The 19,448-nt window shown below is 41.5% G+C and overlaps 4 protein-coding genes across 4 annotated transcripts; all 4 read right to left on the reverse strand.

The window, feature by feature from the left end:
• Window positions 1–1,358: 1,358 nt before the first annotated feature.
• On the reverse strand, window positions 1,359–2,024 carry LOC309484587 (extracellular superoxide dismutase [Cu-Zn]-like; the record flags this gene model as incomplete). Its single annotated transcript, XM_082150911.1, has 1 exon — window positions 1,359–2,024. Exon 1 carries the CDS (start codon window positions 2,013–2,015, stop codon window positions 1,359–1,361), a length of 657 nt encoding a protein of 218 aa, XP_082007037.1. The 5' UTR covers window positions 2,016–2,024.
• Window positions 2,025–6,955: 4,931 nt separating this feature from the next.
• On the reverse strand, window positions 6,956–7,612 carry LOC309484588 (extracellular superoxide dismutase [Cu-Zn]-like; the record flags this gene model as incomplete). Its single annotated transcript, XM_082150912.1, has 1 exon — window positions 6,956–7,612. One exon carries the CDS (start codon window positions 7,610–7,612, stop codon window positions 6,956–6,958), a length of 657 nt encoding a protein of 218 aa, XP_082007038.1.
• Window positions 7,613–12,554: 4,942 nt separating this feature from the next.
• On the reverse strand, window positions 12,555–13,211 carry LOC309484589 (extracellular superoxide dismutase [Cu-Zn]-like; the record flags this gene model as incomplete). The annotated part of the gene is made up of 1 exon (XM_082150913.1): window positions 12,555–13,211. The coding sequence occupies one exon, from the start codon at window positions 13,209–13,211 to the stop codon at window positions 12,555–12,557; it is 657 nt and encodes a 218-aa protein (XP_082007039.1).
• A 4,941-nt stretch (window positions 13,212–18,152) lies between these two features.
• Window positions 18,153–18,809, reverse strand: LOC309484590 (extracellular superoxide dismutase [Cu-Zn]-like; the record flags this gene model as incomplete). Its single annotated transcript, XM_082150914.1, has 1 exon — window positions 18,153–18,809. The coding sequence occupies one exon, from the start codon at window positions 18,807–18,809 to the stop codon at window positions 18,153–18,155; it is 657 nt and encodes a 218-aa protein (XP_082007040.1).
• Window positions 18,810–19,448: the final 639 nt, after the last annotated feature.

The following is a 19,448-nucleotide window of genomic DNA, read 5'->3' on the forward strand; positions in this document are numbered from 1 at the left end:
CCAGCCCCTGACGCAAGCGGTTCTTACTTCTAGACCAGCAATGTTTTTTGGTGCTACTTAAGAACCACTTTTCCTGGTTCAGAGCTGGTGCTTTGGGTGTCGAAAAACAAAGAACCGATTTGAAACTAGGCTCTAGCTCCGAACCAGCACCAGCACTGCCTTGGTGGGAAAGGGTTAACAAGTCAGTTTATTTGGCGAATTAAACTTGTGAGGTAACGCAGCACTGTTTCACTTGGTCTATCACACTAAACTGCATTTGAGTGTGTTGAAAGTTATAATGTTATTCTATGTGTTTGTTTGTCTGTATGAGACTAGCAGTAAGCTAGATGAACATTAGAATAACATACTGATCATATTCTAACATTTCATCATGTTGAGCTATATAACATTGATTAGTTTTATGTACATTTGCTCACCTGTCTAATAAAGTACATGCAAGACGTCTCGGTCGAGTCGAAGTTTGTCACGGACGTGGAGCTCTCGGCATCTCCAAAACACCACACCGATATTGATCCTCGTTTTAGTTCTCCTTTTGTCCCAAAGTCTACTTGCCATGGTCCATAATGTTTGAACGAAACAACTCCATGAGCGTGCCGCTAGACGTAACGCAGTTGTCGCCATGGTTACTATGGCAGTACGAGCGGAAACCAGTGATAACGCGGATATTACGTCATTATTTAAAATTGGAATTTCTCTGAAATTAAAAATCTTTGGGAACTTTTGGGATACTGAAAGTACACAACTACAGGAAATATATATATATCACACTTTGCAAGTGATTTTTGGTTATTTTATTACAAAAATCGTACATATTGTAGCTTTAAACACCTTACAAGAAAACCAACACGTTTTTAAATCTTTTTTTTTTGCATTTTGATTCCGTGTTAACTGTAGCAACAAACTGTCAGAATAATATACCCATTTGTTGACATTTAGCGAGAAACCTTATAATTTAGAAAATAAAATCTTATGTCTACCTTCAACAATAAGGGTGTCCTCCCTTGAGATGTAGCCACACCCTCCAGTGTCATATTGCATCAACCAAAACCATTTTATCATTTAAAGAAATAGTGTATCTTTAATTAAAGGCCATTGTCATGCTCTTAAAGGGTTAACCCATTGAGCACAGTAAATCAAACTAAACGGCCCACTTCGCCTGCATTCACCCTACATTTATTTTTAAGAGTACATTTACTATTGGAAGCTATGGCCAAAAAGCCTCTGAAAAGAGCAAGAAAAAAAAACATGGGAATGTTCAGGTTATGAAATATACTTTAATGTAGGACACATACAAAGAATACACAAGGAAAATCATGATTATCCTATTTGAGTCTGCCCTCCCACCATATCCGACTCCCTCATCTGTGACTCCCTCCACATGGTTTCTTGGGGAACGGTCCGGTCTTCTCCCACAGACTTGGAGTAGTAATACCAATCACACCGAGAGCAATTATCTCTCCAGCATTCCCACTGAGTTTACTCTCCTCATCTGAACCCATTCCCAGATCATCCTCCTTCTCATGAACCACCACCGCACGTCCCAGAATGGAATAAGGCCCAAAGAGCTTGGCGTCTGGAAGCGTCAGGAACTGCCTTATAACTCCTCGCTCGGAAGCAAAGTTGCCCAGGTCTCCAGGATGATGAGGGTGGTCAACGCCGTTTGGATTATAATGAGGACCAACAGTGATGCAGCCTTGACTGAGGTCTCCATACTGATGGATGTGCATGGCACGCTCTTGACGATCGGTGGCAGGCAAACCACGGAGGTTGATTTTCACTTCTAAATCTCCATTGGGGAAGAGCTGCTTGAAGAGGATTTGCCCAAAGATCTTTGGCTGGTTACGTGGCAAATTGGGGCTGGGAGTTACTTCACAAGTGGCATAGATTGTGTTGTCGAACTCCACGACTTCCGGCTGTGGAGCTTCAGGCAAACAAGCTGGATATTTGGAGAACTCTCCTCCTTGTATATGCAGCGCCAGCAATATCAGAGGGAATATTAGGATGATTTTCTCCATGTTGATCTTTAAAGCCTACAATGAAGAGTGGATTCAGTCAAATCATGCCGTTTGGTTTAAGGATGTAATATTTTTGATAAAAGGTCAAAGCTTTGAGAATGGAAGTTGCATTAGGTAAAATAGCACAACCAGATTAGTTTGAAAACATTACATTCTTGCACTTAAGTATATTTTTTATAGCTTTATTTTCAATAATATGTACTTCTTTTTAAAGCATGCTAAAGTGTACTTTTTTCACAAGGACAGGTCAAATAAAAGACAAGATCTATACTTTTGCCTAAACTAACTTTTTTTTAGTTGTACTAAATCAAGTCAGTTGATGGAGAAAATGGAATGGAGAAAAAAACAAAACACAAGCCTAAAACAGCAAAGGTGCATTACCGTATAGCTGAAAAGTTGTCCTCAATCCGTGTGGAGCCTGAATAGTGCAGTCACAAAAACACTACAACGCTTAATCCGTGTGCAGTCCTGACCTGGGGTTGAGAGAATCACACTTTTGGCTGCTCTTTTAGGAACTCATGTTGAGCTACAAGTTAACCATGATAGTCTGTTAGTCACTAATTAAGTTCACCTGTGTTTCATTTAGCTCCCTTTGTTTGCCTGTTTATATATAGCACTCAGTTTGTTCAGTTCTTTGTCTTGCATTGCACAATGTGTTCTCCATTGTAGATTATCTCCATTGTTTTGTGTTTATTAAAAGAAGTACTGCTATGGATTCATCTTCACTTCATTTGGTGGCTCATTTGTGACTCATTAATTCTTAGTGTACAATTCCACTTGACGTTCATGCTTGACACCACTTCTCATAGCAGATATTCATCTCACATAAGTGAATAGCTGACAGTTCTTCTTTTTCATGAAGCCATTTCTACAGACTCTGATGTACCAAGCCTGACAAGCCTATATTACACATACAATTGGACTGCTATTTAATTGTCTTTGAAGGCAGAAGTAAACATTTCTGAGGGAATGATTCTTCTATGGCATCGATGTTAAAATCCCCTTTTAGTAGATTGAATGCATGCAGGTAAGGTGGGACGCTTTTTGTTAAACGTGTCATTTAGATATACAGTACCTAGATGTTTTTTTCTTTTTATTACTTTTGTTAACTTTAAGGTCCGACTTTAATATTTCATTTTGAATACAGTTGATATGTGTTATTTGCAAGGTATATACCAATAAACATTTTGAGACCATGCACTCCAGACAAATTTCTTTTCAGGTAATGTGACCCATCCCTAATTTATCAAAAAATGATCCTGGATCTTAAAAACACATGATTTATTAACTCATCACACAAACATATTCCACAGCATATTTAACAGACCCAAAAGCACATAGATAGGCTATGATGAGTAATACTCATCAGTTCACTCAATGCATGTGTAAAGTTCAAAACAACTAGAACATATCTCATGTTGACATGAAATTGGATGAAATTTGAATATCAGATATCTTAATGAACTCTACAACATATTACAAATGGAACTACAACACATGCAACAACAAATAGGCTAACAAAAATTCAATAAGAGGAACATTTAAAATGGTAACCTTATTGTAAAACTTTTTTTCTGTCTGTTTTCTCTAAACACTGTAAATCAACTTAAATTGTGTCCATATTTTAAAGAATTATATAGCGGCATCTACATTTTAATAATAATAATAATAATTTGTTACATTTATATAGTGCTTTTCTGGGTCCTCAAAGCGCTTTACAAGGAAGGGGGAATATCCTCAACCACCACCAATGTGCAGCATCCACCTGGATGATGCGACGGCAGCCATATTGGGCCAGAACGCCCACCACACACACCAGCTTAATGGTGGACAGAAGACAGTGATGAAGCCAATCAGTACATGGGGATGATTAGGAGGCCATGATGGACAGAGGCCAAGGGGCAAATTTGTCCAGGATGCCGGGGTTACACCCCTACTCTTTTTCAAAGGACATCCTGGGATTTTTAATGACCACAGAGAGTCAGGACCTCGGTTTAACGTCTCATTGGAAGGATGGTGCTCTTTGACAGTATAGTGTCCCGATCACTACACTGGGGCGTTAGGTCCCACATAGACCAAGGGTGAGCACCCCCTGCTGGCCTCACTAACACCTCTTCCAGCAGCAACGTGGTTTTCTCAGGTCGTCTCCCATCCAGGTGCTGACCAGGCTTGCTAACCTCTTACAATGACAAAGGTGTAGGTTGATGACACATAAGCGGAATTATGGAACTTGTCGTCATGCCGAAGGATCTAATAATGTTTATGGATGAGTGAATACATTGATGTTTTTAACATGACTGTGGTATGAAGCAGGTCGCGATTGCTAATGAGAGACAGATATCAGCGCCACATGCGAGTCCCGCGGACATGAAGGATTAAGGACATTTCAATCTACCGATCTACCCGCAAGTGCTGAATTAATACTCACACATACCCCTTTTCCACCAGCATGAACCGGGTGCCAGTTCAGAGCCAGAGCTATTGCCAGTCCGGAGTTGGTTCGACTGACGAGCTCTCTAAGATCCGGTTTGCCTTTCCACAAGGCCAGAGAGGTAGCCTGGAAATCCAGACCTAAATATAAAAGATTAATGGTCTGGCGTCGACTAATGAAACTCGGCCAGCTCGAGGGGTGGCACCAAGCATGCATTTGAAGATCTCACTGCACGCAATTGGATAACACTACGACCAATCACAACAATAAACCCCATACGCTTAGCTACCAGCGGAGCTAACTGGTAGATTAGACTCTTACCGTATCCGGTCGGCAAAACAGCAAAAACGTCCTTCTTGCAAAGGAACGACTCGAGCGGCGTCTTCTGTTCCTGTTTTAGATAAAAAGCCAAGTCTAACTCGTTCATTGTAGCGGCCAAAGCCGTTTCAAACAACTGCTGTTCATCCATAGCCATCTTGCAATGTTTACTAATGACTTCGACGTCACAGTGCTGTCGTCTTCTGTTTAGCTCGCCTCTGGCCCGCCTATATCAGATAACCCCATGTGACTGGTGCAGCTCAGATCGAGGGGCATATTTAATGAGCATCATTACTCAACACCAGAGTAACTCGCTGAGCAAATTCAACTTGTGCTCTCGCAAGAATTCTGGATTACCAAGGTACCAGAGAGCCACCACAGAGCCAGATCTTACGTCACTGTATACATCTCATGTTGCCCAGCAACGCTAGCGTGGCAGCGCCAAACACAAACACGCCAGGCTTGTTCGAGATGGTTCGGCTTCTCGCAGACCGATCGGCTCATGACATCAAAGCACTGCGAAAGCGATCCAAAAGCACAAGGAGTCGTATGCTCTCCAAACACTCCCGCAGCTCCGGTCGGTCCGTGCCGCTCCGATGCATCTCGAACGAGCCTTCCATCAACAATGGAGGTCGTTGCGTTACTATTGATGCTCATGGCTTTGCGAACCTACATCGGCATCCAAACACGGCGAATCCAACGTGTTCGTGCAGCTCGCCGTAACTTGCATAGACGGAGATTACAATCAAGCTGCTATTAGCTCGATTAGCTGCTATTTGAAAAATGGCGGTCACAAGTTTCTGTTCGTCTTGTTGGTCACGGTAACCCCGCCCCCAGCCCCTGACGCAAGCGGTTCTTACTTCTAGACCAGCAATGTTTTTTGGTGCTACTTAAGAACCACTTTTCCTGGTTCAGAGCTGGTGCTTTGGGTGTCGAAAAACAAAGAACCGATTTGAAACTAGGCTCTAGCTCCGAACCAGCACCAGCACTGCCTTGGTGGGAAAGGGTTAACAAGTCAGTTTATTTGGCGAATTAAACTTGTGAGGTAACGCAGCACTGTTTCACTTGGTCTATCACACTAAACTGCATTTGAGTGTGTTGAAAGTTATAATGTTATTCTATGTGTTTGTTTGTCTGTATGAGACTAGCAGTAAGCTAGATGAACATTAGAATAACATACTGATCATATTCTAACATTTCATCATGTTGAGCTATATAACATTGATTAGTTTTATGTACATTTGCTCACCTGTCTAATAAAGTACATGCAAGACGTCTCGGTCGAGTCGAAGTTTGTCACGGACGTGGAGCTCTCGGCATCTCCAAAACACCACACCGATATTGATCCTCGTTTTAGTTCTCCTTTTGTCCCAAAGTCTACTTGCCATGGTCCATAATGTTTGAACGAAACAACTCCATGAGCGTGCCGCTAGACGTAACGCAGTTGTCGCCATGGTTACTATGGCAGTACGAGCGGAAACCAGTGATAACGCGGATATTACGTCATTATTTAAAATTGGAATTTCTCTGAAATTAAAAATCTTTGGGAACTTTTGGGATACTGAAAGTACACAACTACAGGAAATATATATATATCACACTTTGCAAGTGATTTTTGGTTATTTTATTACAAAAATCGTACATATTGTAGCTTTAAACACCTTACAAGAAAACCAACACGTTTTTAAATCTTTTTTTTTTGCATTTTGATTCCGTGTTAACTGTAGCAACAAACTGTCAGAATAATATACCCATTTGTTGACATTTAGCGAGAAACCTTATAATTTAGAAAATAAAATCTTATGTCTACCTTCAACAATAAGGGTGTCCTCCCTTGAGATGTAGCCACACCCTCCAGTGTCATATTGCATCAACCAAAACCATTTTATCATTTAAAGAAATAGTGTATCTTTAATTAAAGGCCATTGTCATGCTCTTAAAGGGTTAACCCATTGAGCACAGTAAATCAAACTAAACGGCCCACTTCGCCTGCATTCACCCTACATTTATTTTTAAGAGTGCATTTACTATTGGAAGCTATGGCCAAAAAGCCTCTGAAAAGAGCAAGAAAAAAAAACATGGGAATGTTCAGGTTATGAAATATACTTTAATGTAGGACACATACAAAGAATACACAAGGAAAATCATGATTATCCTATTTGAGTCTGCCCTCCCACCATATCCGACTCCCTCATCTGTGACTCCCTCCACATGGTTTCTTGGGGAACGGTCCGGTCTTCTCCCACAGACTTGGAGTAGTAATACCAATCACACCGAGAGCAATTATCTCTCCAGCATTCCCACTGAGTTTACTCTCCTCATCTGAACCCATTCCCAGATCATCCTCCTTCTCATGAACCACCACCGCACGTCCCAGAATGGAATAAGGCCCAAAGAGCTTGGCGTCTGGAAGCGTCAGGAACTGCCTTATAACTCCTCGCTCGGAAGCAAAGTTGCCCAGGTCTCCAGGATGATGAGGGTGGTCAACGCCGTTTGGATTATAATGAGGACCAACAGTGATGCAGCCTTGACTGAGGTCTCCATACTGATGGATGTGCATGGCACGCTCTTGACGATCGGTGGCAGGCAAACCACGGAGGTTGATTTTCACTTCTAAATCTCCATTGGGGAAGAGCTGCTTGAAGAGGATTTGCCCAAAGATCTTTGGCTGGTTACGTGGCAAATTGGGGCTGGGAGTTACTTCACAAGTGGCATAGATTGTGTTGTCGAACTCCACGACTTCCGGCTGTGGAGCTTCAGGCAAACAAGCTGGATATTTGGAGAACTCTCCTCCTTGTATATGCAGCGCCAGCAATATCAGAGGGAATATTAGGATGATTTTCTCCATGTTGATCTTTAAAGCCTACAATGAAGAGTGGATTCAGTCAAATCATGCCGTTTGGTTTAAGGATGTAATATTTTTGATAAAAGGTCAAAGCTTTGAGAATGGAAGTTGCATTAGGTAAAATAGCACAACCAGATTAGTTTGAAAACATTACATTCTTGCACTTAAGTATATTTTTTATAGCTTTATTTTCAATAATATGTACTTCTTTTTAAAGCATGCTAAAGTGTACTTTTTTCACAAGGACAGGTCAAATAAAAGACAAGATCTATACTTTTGCCTAAACTAACTTTTTTTTAGTTGTACTAAATCAAGTCAGTTGATGGAGAAAATGGAATGGAGAAAAAAACAAAACACAAGCCTAAAACAGCAAAGGTGCATTACCGTATAGCTGAAAAGTTGTCCTCAATCCGTGTGGAGCCTGAATAGTGCAGTCACAAAAACACTACAACGCTTAATCCGTGTGCAGTCCTGACCTGGGGTTGAGAGAATCACACTTTTGGCTGCTCTTTTAGGAACTCATGTTGAGCTACAAGTTAACCATGATAGTCTGTTAGTCACTAATTAAGTTCACCTGTGTTTCATTTAGCTCCCTTTGTTTGCCTGTTTATATATAGCACTCAGTTTGTTCAGTTCTTTGTCTTGCATTGCACAATGTGTTCTCCATTGTAGATTATCTCCATTGTTTTGTGTTTATTAAAAGAAGTACTGCTATGGATTCATCTTCACTTCATTTGGTGGCTCATTTGTGACTCATTAATTCTTAGTGTACAATTCCACTTGACGTTCATGCTTGACACCACTTCTCATAGCAGATATTCATCTCACATAAGTGAATAGCTGACAGTTCTTCTTTTTCATGAAGCCATTTCTACAGACTCTGATGTACCAAGCCTGACAAGCCTATATTACACATACAATTGGACTGCTATTTAATTGTCTTTGAAGGCAGAAGTAAACATTTCTGAGGGAATGATTCTTCTATGGCATCGATGTTAAAATCCCCTTTTAGTAGATTGAATGCATGCAGGTAAGGTGGGACGCTTTTTGTTAAACGTGTCATTTAGATATACAGTACCTAGATGTTTTTTTCTTTTTATTACTTTTGTTAACTTTAAGGTCCGACTTTAATATTTCATTTTGAATACAGTTGATATGTGTTATTTGCAAGGTATATACCAATAAACATTTTGAGACCATGCACTCCAGACAAATTTCTTTTCAGGTAATGTGACCCATCCCTAATTTATCAAAAAATGATCCTGGATCTTAAAAACACATGATTTATTAACTCATCACACAAACATATTCCACAGCATATTTAACAGACCCAAAAGCACATAGATAGGCTATGATGAGTAATACTCATCAGTTCACTCAATGCATGTGTAAAGTTCAAAACAACTAGAACATATCTCATGTTGACATGAAATTGGATGAAATTTGAATATCAGATATCTTAATGAACTCTACAACATATTACAAATGGAACTACAACACATGCAACAACAAATAGGCTAACAAAAATTCAATAAGAGGAACATTTAAAATGGTAACCTTATTGTAAAACTTTTTTTCTGTCTGTTTTCTCTAAACACTGTAAATCAACTTAAATTGTGTCCATATTTTAAAGAATTATATAGCGGCATCTACATTTTAATAATAATAATAATAATTTGTTACATTTATATAGTGCTTTTCTGGGTCCTCAAAGCGCTTTACAAGGAAGGGGGAATATCCTCAACCACCACCAATGTGCAGCATCCACCTGGATGATGCGACGGCAGCCATATTGGGCCAGAACGCCCACCACACACACCAGCTTAATGGTGGACAGAAGACAGTGATGAAGCCAATCAGTACATGGGGATGATTAGGAGGCCATGATGGACAGAGGCCAAGGGGCAAATTTGTCCAGGATGCCGGGGTTACACCCCTACTCTTTTTCAAAGGACATCCTGGGATTTTTAATGACCACAGAGAGTCAGGACCTCGGTTTAACGTCTCATTGGAAGGATGGTGCTCTTTGACAGTATAGTGTCCCGATCACTACACTGGGGCGTTAGGTCCCACATAGACCAAGGGTGAGCACCCCCTGCTGGCCTCACTAACACCTCTTCCAGCAGCAACGTGGTTTTCTCAGGTCGTCTCCCATCCAGGTGCTGACCAGGCTTGCTAACCTCTTACAATGACAAAGGTGTAGGTTGATGACACATAAGCGGAATTATGGAACTTGTCGTCATGCCGAAGGATCTAATAATGTTTATGGATGAGTGAATACATTGATGTTTTTAACATGACTGTGGTATGAAGCAGGTCGCGATTGCTAATGAGAGACAGATATCAGCGCCACATGCGAGTCCCGCGGACATGAAGGATTAAGGACATTTCAATCTACCGATCTACCCGCAAGTGCTGAATTAATACTCACACATACCCCTTTTCCACCAGCATGAACCGGGTGCCAGTTCAGAGCCAGAGCTATTGCCAGTCCGGAGTTGGTTCGACTGACGAGCTCTCTAAGATCCGGTTTGCCTTTCCACAAGGCCAGAGAGGTAGCCTGGAAATCCAGACCTAAATATAAAAGATTAATGGTCTGGCGTCGACTAATGAAACTCGGCCAGCTCGAGGGGTGGCACCAAGCATGCATTTGAAGATCTCACTGCACGCAATTGGATAACACTACGACCAATCACAACAATAAACCCCATACGCTTAGCTACCAGCGGAGCTAACTGGTAGATTAGACTCTTACCGTATCCGGTCGGCAAAACAGCAAAAACGTCCTTCTTGCAAAGGAACGACTCGAGCGGCGTCTTCTGTTCCTGTTTTAGATAAAAAGCCAAGTCTAACTCGTTCATTGTAGCGGCCAAAGCCGTTTCAAACAACTGCTGTTCATCCATAGCCATCTTGCAATGTTTACTAATGACTTCGACGTCACAGTGCTGTCGTCTTCTGTTTAGCTCGCCTCTGGCCCGCCTATATCAGATAACCCCATGTGACTGGTGCAGCTCAGATCGAGGGGCATATTTAATGAGCATCATTACTCAACACCAGAGTAACTCGCTGAGCAAATTCAACTTGTGCTCTCGCAAGAATTCTGGATTACCAAGGTACCAGAGAGCCACCACAGAGCCAGATCTTACGTCACTGTATACATCTCATGTTGCCCAGCAACGCTAGCGTGGCAGCGCCAAACACAAACACGCCAGGCTTGTTCGAGATGGTTCGGCTTCTCGCAGACCGATCGGCTCATGACATCAAAGCACTGCGAAAGCGATCCAAAAGCACAAGGAGTCGTATGCTCTCCAAACACTCCCGCAGCTCCGGTCGGTCCGTGCCGCTCCGATGCATCTCGAACGAGCCTTCCATCAACAATGGAGGTCGTTGCGTTACTATTGATGCTCATGGCTTTGCGAACCTACATCGGCATCCAAACACGGCGAATCCAACGTGTTCGTGCAGCTCGCCGTAACTTGCATAGACGGAGATTACAATCAAGCTGCTATTAGCTCGATTAGCTGCTATTTGAAAAATGGCGGTCACAAGTTTCTGTTCGTCTTGTTGGTCACGGTAACCCCGCCCCCAGCCCCTGACGCAAGCGGTTCTTACTTCTAGACCAGCAATGTTTTTTGGTGCTACTTAAGAACCACTTTTCCTGGTTCAGAGCTGGTGCTTTGGGTGTCGAAAAACAAAGAACCGATTTGAAACTAGGCTCTAGCTCCGAACCGGCACCAGCACTGCCTTGGTGGGAAAGGGTTAACAAGTCAGTTTATTTGGCGAATTAAACTTGTGAGGTAACGCAGCACTGTTTCACTTGGTCTATCACACTAAACTGCATTTGAGTGTGTTGAAAGTTATAATGTTATTCTATGTGTTTGTTTGTCTGTATGAGACTAGCAGTAAGCTAGATGAACATTAGAATAACATACTGATCATATTCTAACATTTCATCATGTTGAGCTATATAACATTGATTAGTTTTATGTACATTTGCTCACCTGTCTAATAAAGTACATGCAAGACGTCTCGGTCGAGTCGAAGTTTGTCACGGACGTGGAGCTCTCGGCATCTCCAAAACACCACACCGATATTGATCCTCGTTTTAGTTCTCCTTTTGTCCCAAAGTCTACTTGCCATGGTCCATAATGTTTGAACGAAACAACTCCATGAGCGTGCCGCTAGACGTAACGCAGTTGTCGCCATGGTTACTATGGCAGTACGAGCGGAAACCAGTGATAACGCGGATATTACGTCATTATTTAAAATTGGAATTTCTCTGAAATTAAAAATCTTTGGGAACTTTTGGGATACTGAAAGTACACAACTACAGGAAATATATATATATATCACACTTTGCAAGTGATTTTTGGTTATTTTATTACAAAAATCGTACATATTGTAGCTTTAAACACCTTACAAGAAAACCAACACGTTTTTAAATCTTTTTTTTTTGCATTTTGATTCCGTGTTAACTGTAGCAACAAACTGTCAGAATAATATACCCATTTGTTGACATTTAGCGAGAAACCTTATAATTTAGAAAATAAAATCTTATGTCTACCTTCAACAATAAGGGTGTCCTCCCTTGAGATGTAGCCACACCCTCCAGTGTCATATTGCATCAACCAAAACCATTTTATCATTTAAAGAAATAGTGTATCTTTAATTAAAGGCCATTGTCATGCTCTTAAAGGGTTAACCCATTGAGCACAGTAAATCAAACTAAACGGCCCACTTCGCCTGCATTCACCCTACATTTATTTTTAAGAGTGCATTTACTATTGGAAGCTATGGCCAAAAAGCCTCTGAAAAGAGCAAGAAAAAAAAACATGGGAATGTTCAGGTTATGAAATATACTTTAATGTAGGACACATACAAAGAATACACAAGGAAAATCATGATTATCCTATTTGAGTCTGCCCTCCCACCATATCCGACTCCCTCATCTGTGACTCCCTCCACATGGTTTCTTGGGGAACGGTCCGGTCTTCTCCCACAGACTTGGAGTAGTAATACCAATCACACCGAGAGCAATTATCTCTCCAGCATTCCCACTGAGTTTACTCTCCTCATCTGAACCCATTCCCAGATCATCCTCCTTCTCATGAACCACCACCGCACGTCCCAGAATGGAATAAGGCCCAAAGAGCTTGGCGTCTGGAAGCGTCAGGAACTGCCTTATAACTCCTCGCTCGGAAGCAAAGTTGCCCAGGTCTCCAGGATGATGAGGGTGGTCAACGCCGTTTGGATTATAATGAGGACCAACAGTGATGCAGCCTTGACTGAGGTCTCCATACTGATGGATGTGCATGGCACGCTCTTGACGATCGGTGGCAGGCAAACCACGGAGGTTGATTTTCACTTCTAAATCTCCATTGGGGAAGAGCTGCTTGAAGAGGATTTGCCCAAAGATCTTTGGCTGGTTACGTGGCAAATTGGGGCTGGGAGTTACTTCACAAGTGGCATAGATTGTGTTGTCGAACTCCACGACTTCCGGCTGTGGAGCTTCAGGCAAACAAGCTGGATATTTGGAGAACTCTCCTCCTTGTATATGCAGCGCCAGCAATATCAGAGGGAATATTAGGATGATTTTCTCCATGTTGATCTTTAAAGCCTACAATGAAGAGTGGATTCAGTCAAATCATGCCGTTTGGTTTAAGGATGTAATATTTTTGATAAAAGGTCAAAGCTTTGAGAATGGAAGTTGCATTAGGTAAAATAGCACAACCAGATTAGTTTGAAAACATTACATTCTTGCACTTAAGTATATTTTTTATAGCTTTATTTTCAATAATATGTACTTCTTTTTAAAGCATGCTAAAGTGTACTTTTTTCACAAGGACAGGTCAAATAAAAGACAAGATCTATACTTTTGCCTAAACTAACTTTTTTTTTAGTTGTACTAAATCAAGTCAGTTGATGGAGAAAATGGAATGGAGAAAAAAACAAAACACAAGCCTAAAACAGCAAAGGTGCATTACCGTATAGCTGAAAAGTTGTCCTCAATCCGTGTGGAGCCTGAATAGTGCAGTCACAAAAACACTACAACGCTTAATCCGTGTGCAGTCCTGACCTGGGGTTGAGAGAATCACACTTTTGGCTGCTCTTTTAGGAACTCATGTTGAGCTACAAGTTAACCATGATAGTCTGTTAGTCACTAATTAAGTTCACCTGTGTTTCATTTAGCTCCCTTTGTTTGCCTGTTTATATATAGCACTCAGTTTGTTCAGTTCTTTGTCTTGCATTGCACAATGTGTTCTCCATTGTAGATTATCTCCATTGTTTTGTGTTTATTAAAAGAAGTACTGCTATGGATTCATCTTCACTTCATTTGGTGGCTCATTTGTGACTCATTAATTCTTAGTGTACAATTCCACTTGACGTTCATGCTTGACACCACTTCTCATAGCAGATATTCATCTCACATAAGTGAATAGCTGACAGTTCTTCTTTTTCATGAAGCCATTTCTACAGACTCTGATGTACCAAGCCTGACAAGCCTATATTACACATACAATTGGACTGCTATTTAATTGTCTTTGAAGGCAGAAGTAAACATTTCTGAGGGAATGATTCTTCTATGGCATCGATGTTAAAATCCCCTTTTAGTAGATTGAATGCATGCAGGTAAGGTGGGACGCTTTTTGTTAAACGTGTCATTTAGATATACAGTACCTAGATGTTTTTTTCTTTTTATTACTTTTGTTAACTTTAAGGTCCGACTTTAATATTTCATTTTGAATACAGTTGATATGTGTTATTTGCAAGGTATATACCAATAAACATTTTGAGACCATGCACTCCAGACAAATTTCTTTTCAGGTAATGTGACCCATCCCTAATTTATCAAAAAATGATCCTGGATCTTAAAAACACATGATTTATTAACTCATCACACAAACATATTCCACAGCATATTTAACAGACCCAAAAGCACATAGATAGGCTATGATGAGTAATACTCATCAGTTCACTCAATGCATGTGTAAAGTTCAAAACAACTAGAACATATCTCATGTTGACATGAAATTGGATGAAATTTGAATATCAGATATCTTAATGAACTCTACAACATATTACAAATGGAACTACAACACATGCAACAACAAATAGGCTAACAAAAATTCAATAAGAGGAACATTTAAAATGGTAACCTTATTGTAAAACTTTTTTTCTGTCTGTTTTCTCTAAACACTGTAAATCAACTTAAATTGTGTCCATATTTTAAAGAATTATATAGCGGCATCTACATTTTAATAATAATAATAATAATTTGTTACATTTATATAGTGCTTTTCTGGGTCCTCAAAGCGCTTTACAAGGAAGGGGGAATATCCTCAACCACCACCAATGTGCAGCATCCACCTGGATGATGCGACGGCAGCCATATTGGGCCAGAACGCCCACCACACACACCAGCTTAATGGTGGACAGAAGACAGTGATGAAGCCAATCAGTACATGGGGATGATTAGGAGGCCATGATGGACAGAGGCCAAGGGGCAAATTTGTCCAGGATGCCGGGGTTACACCCCTACTCTTTTTCAAAGGACATCCTGGGATTTTTAATGACCACAGAGAGTCAGGACCTCGGTTTAACGTCTCATTGGAAGGATGGTGCTCTTTGACAGTATAGTGTCCCGATCACTACACTGGGGCGTTAGGTCCCACATAGACCAAGGGTGAGCACCCCCTGCTGGCCTCACTAACACCTCTTCCAGCAGCAACGTGGTTTTCTCAGGTCGTCTCCCATCCAGGTGCTGACCAGGCTTGCTAACCTCTTACAATGACAAAGGTGTAGGTTGATGACACATAAGCGGAATTATGGAACTTGTCGTCATGCCGAAGGATCTAATAATGTTTATGGATGAGTGAATACATTGATGTTTTTAACATGACTGTGGTATGAAGCAGGTCGCGATTGCTAATGAGAGACAGATATCAGCGCCACATGCGAGTCCCGCGGACATGAAGGATTAAGGACATTTCAATCTACCGATCTACCCGCAAGTGCTGAATTAATACTCACACATACCCCTTTTCCACCAGCATGAACCGGGTGCCAGTTCAGAGCCAGAGCTATTGCCAGTCCGGAGTTGGTTCGACTGACGAGCTCTCTAAGATCCGGTTTGCCTTTCCACAAGGCCAGAGAGGTAGCCTGGAAATCCAGACCTAAATATAAAAGATTAATGGTCTGGCGTCGACTAATGAAACTCGGCCAGCTCGAGGGGTGGCACCAAGCATGCATTTGAAGATCTCACTGCACGCAATTGGATAACACTACGACCAATCACAACAATAAACCCCATACGCTTAGCTACCAGCGGAGCTAACTGGTAGATTAGACTCTTACCGTATCCGGTCGGCAAAACAGCAAAAACGTCCTTCTTGCAAAGGAACGACTCGAGCGGCGTCTTCTGTTCCTGTTTTAGATAAAAAGCCAAGTCTAACTCGTTCATTGTAGCGGCCAAAGCCGTTTCAAACAACTGCTGTTCATCCATAGCCATCTTGCAATGTTTACTAATGACTTCGACGTCACAGTGCTGTCGTCTTCTGTTTAGCTCGCCTCTGGCCCGCCTATATCAGATAACCCCATGTGACTGGTGCAGCTCAGATCGAGGGGCATATTTAATGAGCATCATTACTCAACACCAGAGTAACTCGCTGAGCAAATTCAACTTGTGCTCTCGCAAGAATTCTGGATTACCAAGGTACCAGAGAGCCACCACAGAGCCAGATCTTACGTCACTGTATACATCTCATGTTGCCCAGCAACGCTAGCGTGGCAGCGCCAAACACAAACACGCCAGGCTTGTTCGAGATGGTTCGGCTTCTCGCAGACCGATCGGCTCATGACATCAAAGCACTGCGAAAGCGATCCAAAAGCACAAGGAGTCGTATGCTCTCCAAACACTCCCGCAGCTCCGGTCGGTCCGTGCCGCTCCGATGCATCTCGAACGAGCCTTCCACCAACAATGGAGGTCGTTGCGTTACTATTGATGCTCATGGCTTTGCGAACCTACATCGGCATCCAAACACGGCGAATCCAACGTGTTCGTGCAGCTCGCCGTAACTTGCATAGACGGAGATTACAATCAAGCTGCTATTAGCTCGATTAGCTGCTATTTGAAAAATGGCGGTCACAAGTTTCTGTTCGTCTTGTTGGTCACGGTAACCCCGCCCCCAGCCCCTGACGCAAGCGGTTCTTACTTCTAGACCAGCAATGTTTTTTGGTGCTACTTAAGAACCACTTTTCCTGGTTCAGAGCTGGTGCTTTGGGTGTCGAAAAACAAAGAACCGATTTGAAACTAGGCTCTAGCTCCGAACCAGCACCAGCACTGCCTTGGTGGGAAAGGGTTAACAAGTCAGTTTATTTGGCGAATTAAACTTGTGAGGTAACGCAGCACTGTTTCACTTGGTCTATCACACTAAACTGCATTTGAGTGTGTTGAAAGTTATAATGTTATTCTATGTGTTTGTTTGTCTGTATGAGACTAGCAGTAAGCTAGATGAACATTAGAATAACATACTGATCATATTCTAACATTTCATCATGTTGAGCTATATAACATTGATTAGTTTTATGTACATTTGCTCACCTGTCTAATAAAGTACATGCAAGACGTCTCGGTCGAGTCGAAGTTTGTCACGGACGTGGAGCTCTCGGCATCTCCAAAACACCACACCGATATTGATCCTCGTTTTAGTTCTCCTTTTGTCCCAAAGTCTACTTGCCATGGTCCATAATGTTTGAACGAAACAACTCCATGAGCGTGCCGCTAGACGTAACGCAGTTGTCGCCATGGTTACTATGGCAGTACGAGCGGAAACCAGTGATAACGCGGATATTACGTCATTATTTAAAATTGGAATTTCTCTGAAATTAAAAATCTTTGGGAACTTTTGGGATACTGAAAGTACACAACTACAGGAAATATATATATATCACACTTTGCAAGTGATTTTTGGTTATTTTATTACAAAAATCGTACATATTGTAGCTTTAAACACCTTACAAGAAAACCAACACGTTTTTAAATCTTTTTTTTTTGCATTTTGATTCCGTGTTAACTGTAGCAACAAACTGTCAGAATAATATACCCATTTGTTGACATTTAGCGAGAAACCTTATAATTTAGAAAATAAAATCTTATGTCTACCTTCAACAATAAGGGTGTCCTCCCTTGAGATGTAGCCACACCCTCCAGTGTCATATTGCATCAACCAAAACCATTTTATCATTTAAAGAAATAGTGTATCTTTAATTAAAGGCCATTGTCATGCTCTTAAAGGGTTAACCCATTGAGCACAGTAAATCAAACTAAACGGCCCACTTCGCCTGCATTCACCCTACATTTATTTTTAAGAGTACATTTACTATTGGAAGCTATGGCCAAAAAGCCTCTGAAAAGAGCAAGAAAAAAAAACATGGGAATGTTCAGGTTATGAAATATACTTTAATGTAGGACACATACAAAGAATACACAAGGAAAATCATGATTATCCTATTTGAGTCTGCCCTCCCACCATATCCGACTCCCTCATCTGTGACTCCCTCCACATGGTTTCTTGGGGAACGGTCCGGTCTTCTCCCACAGACTTGGAGTAGTAATACCAATCACACCGAGAGCAATTATCTCTCCAGCATTCCCACTGAGTTTACTCTCCTCATCTGAACCCATTCCCAGATCATCCTCCTTCTCATGAACCACCACCGCACGTCCCAGAATGGAATAAGGCCCAAAGAGCTTGGCGTCTGGAAGCGTCAGGAACTGCCTTATAACTCCTCGCTCGGAAGCAAAGTTGCCCAGGTCTCCAGGATGATGAGGGTGGTCAACGCCGTTTGGATTATAATGAGGACCAACAGTGATGCAGCCTTGACTGAGGTCTCCATACTGATGGATGTGCATGGCACGCTCTTGACGATCGGTGGCAGGCAAACCACGGAGGTTGATTTTCACTTCTAAATCTCCATTGGGGAAGAGCTGCTTGAAGAGGATTTGCCCAAAGATCTTTGGCTGGTTACGTGGCAAATTGGGGCTGGGAGTTACTTCACAAGTGGCATAGATTGTGTTGTCGAACTCCACGACTTCCGGCTGTGGAGCTTCAGGCAAACAAGCTGGATATTTGGAGAACTCTCCTCCTTGTATATGCAGCGCCAGCAATATCAGAGGGAATATTAGGATGATTTTCTCCATGTTGATCTTTAAAGCCTACAATGAAGAGTGGATTCAGTCAAATCATGCCGTTTGGTTTAAGGATGTAATATTTTTGATAAAAGGTCAAAGCTTTGAGAATGGAAGTTGCATTAGGTAAAATAGCACAACCAGATTAGTTTGAAAACATTACATTCTTGCACTTAAGTATATTTTTTATAGCTTTATTTTCAATAATATGTACTTCTTTTTAAAGCATGCTAAAGTGTACTTTTTTCACAAGGACAGGTCAAATAAAAGACAAGATCTATACTTTTGCCTAAACTAACTTTTTTTTAGTTGTACTAAATCAAGTCAGTTGATGGAGAAAATGGAATGGAGAAAAAAACAAAACACAAGCCTAAAACAGCAAAGGTGCATTACCGTATAGCTGAAAAGTTGTCCTCAATCCGTGTGGAGCCTGAATAGTGCAGTCACAAAAACACTACAACGCTTAATCCGTGTGCAGTCCTGACCTGGGGTTGAGAGAATCACACTTTTGGCTGCTCTTTTAGGAACTCATGTTGAGCTACAAGTTAACCATGATAGTCTGTTAGTCACTAATTAAGTTCACCTGTGTTTCATTTAGCTCCCTTTGTTTGCCTGTTTATATATAGCACTCAGTTTGTTCAGTTCTTTGTC

Source organism: Leuciscus leuciscus, assembly GCF_965113295.1.
Source record: "Leuciscus leuciscus genome assembly, chromosome: 20".
Taxonomy (NCBI): Eukaryota; Metazoa; Chordata; class Actinopteri; order Cypriniformes; family Leuciscidae; genus Leuciscus; species Leuciscus leuciscus.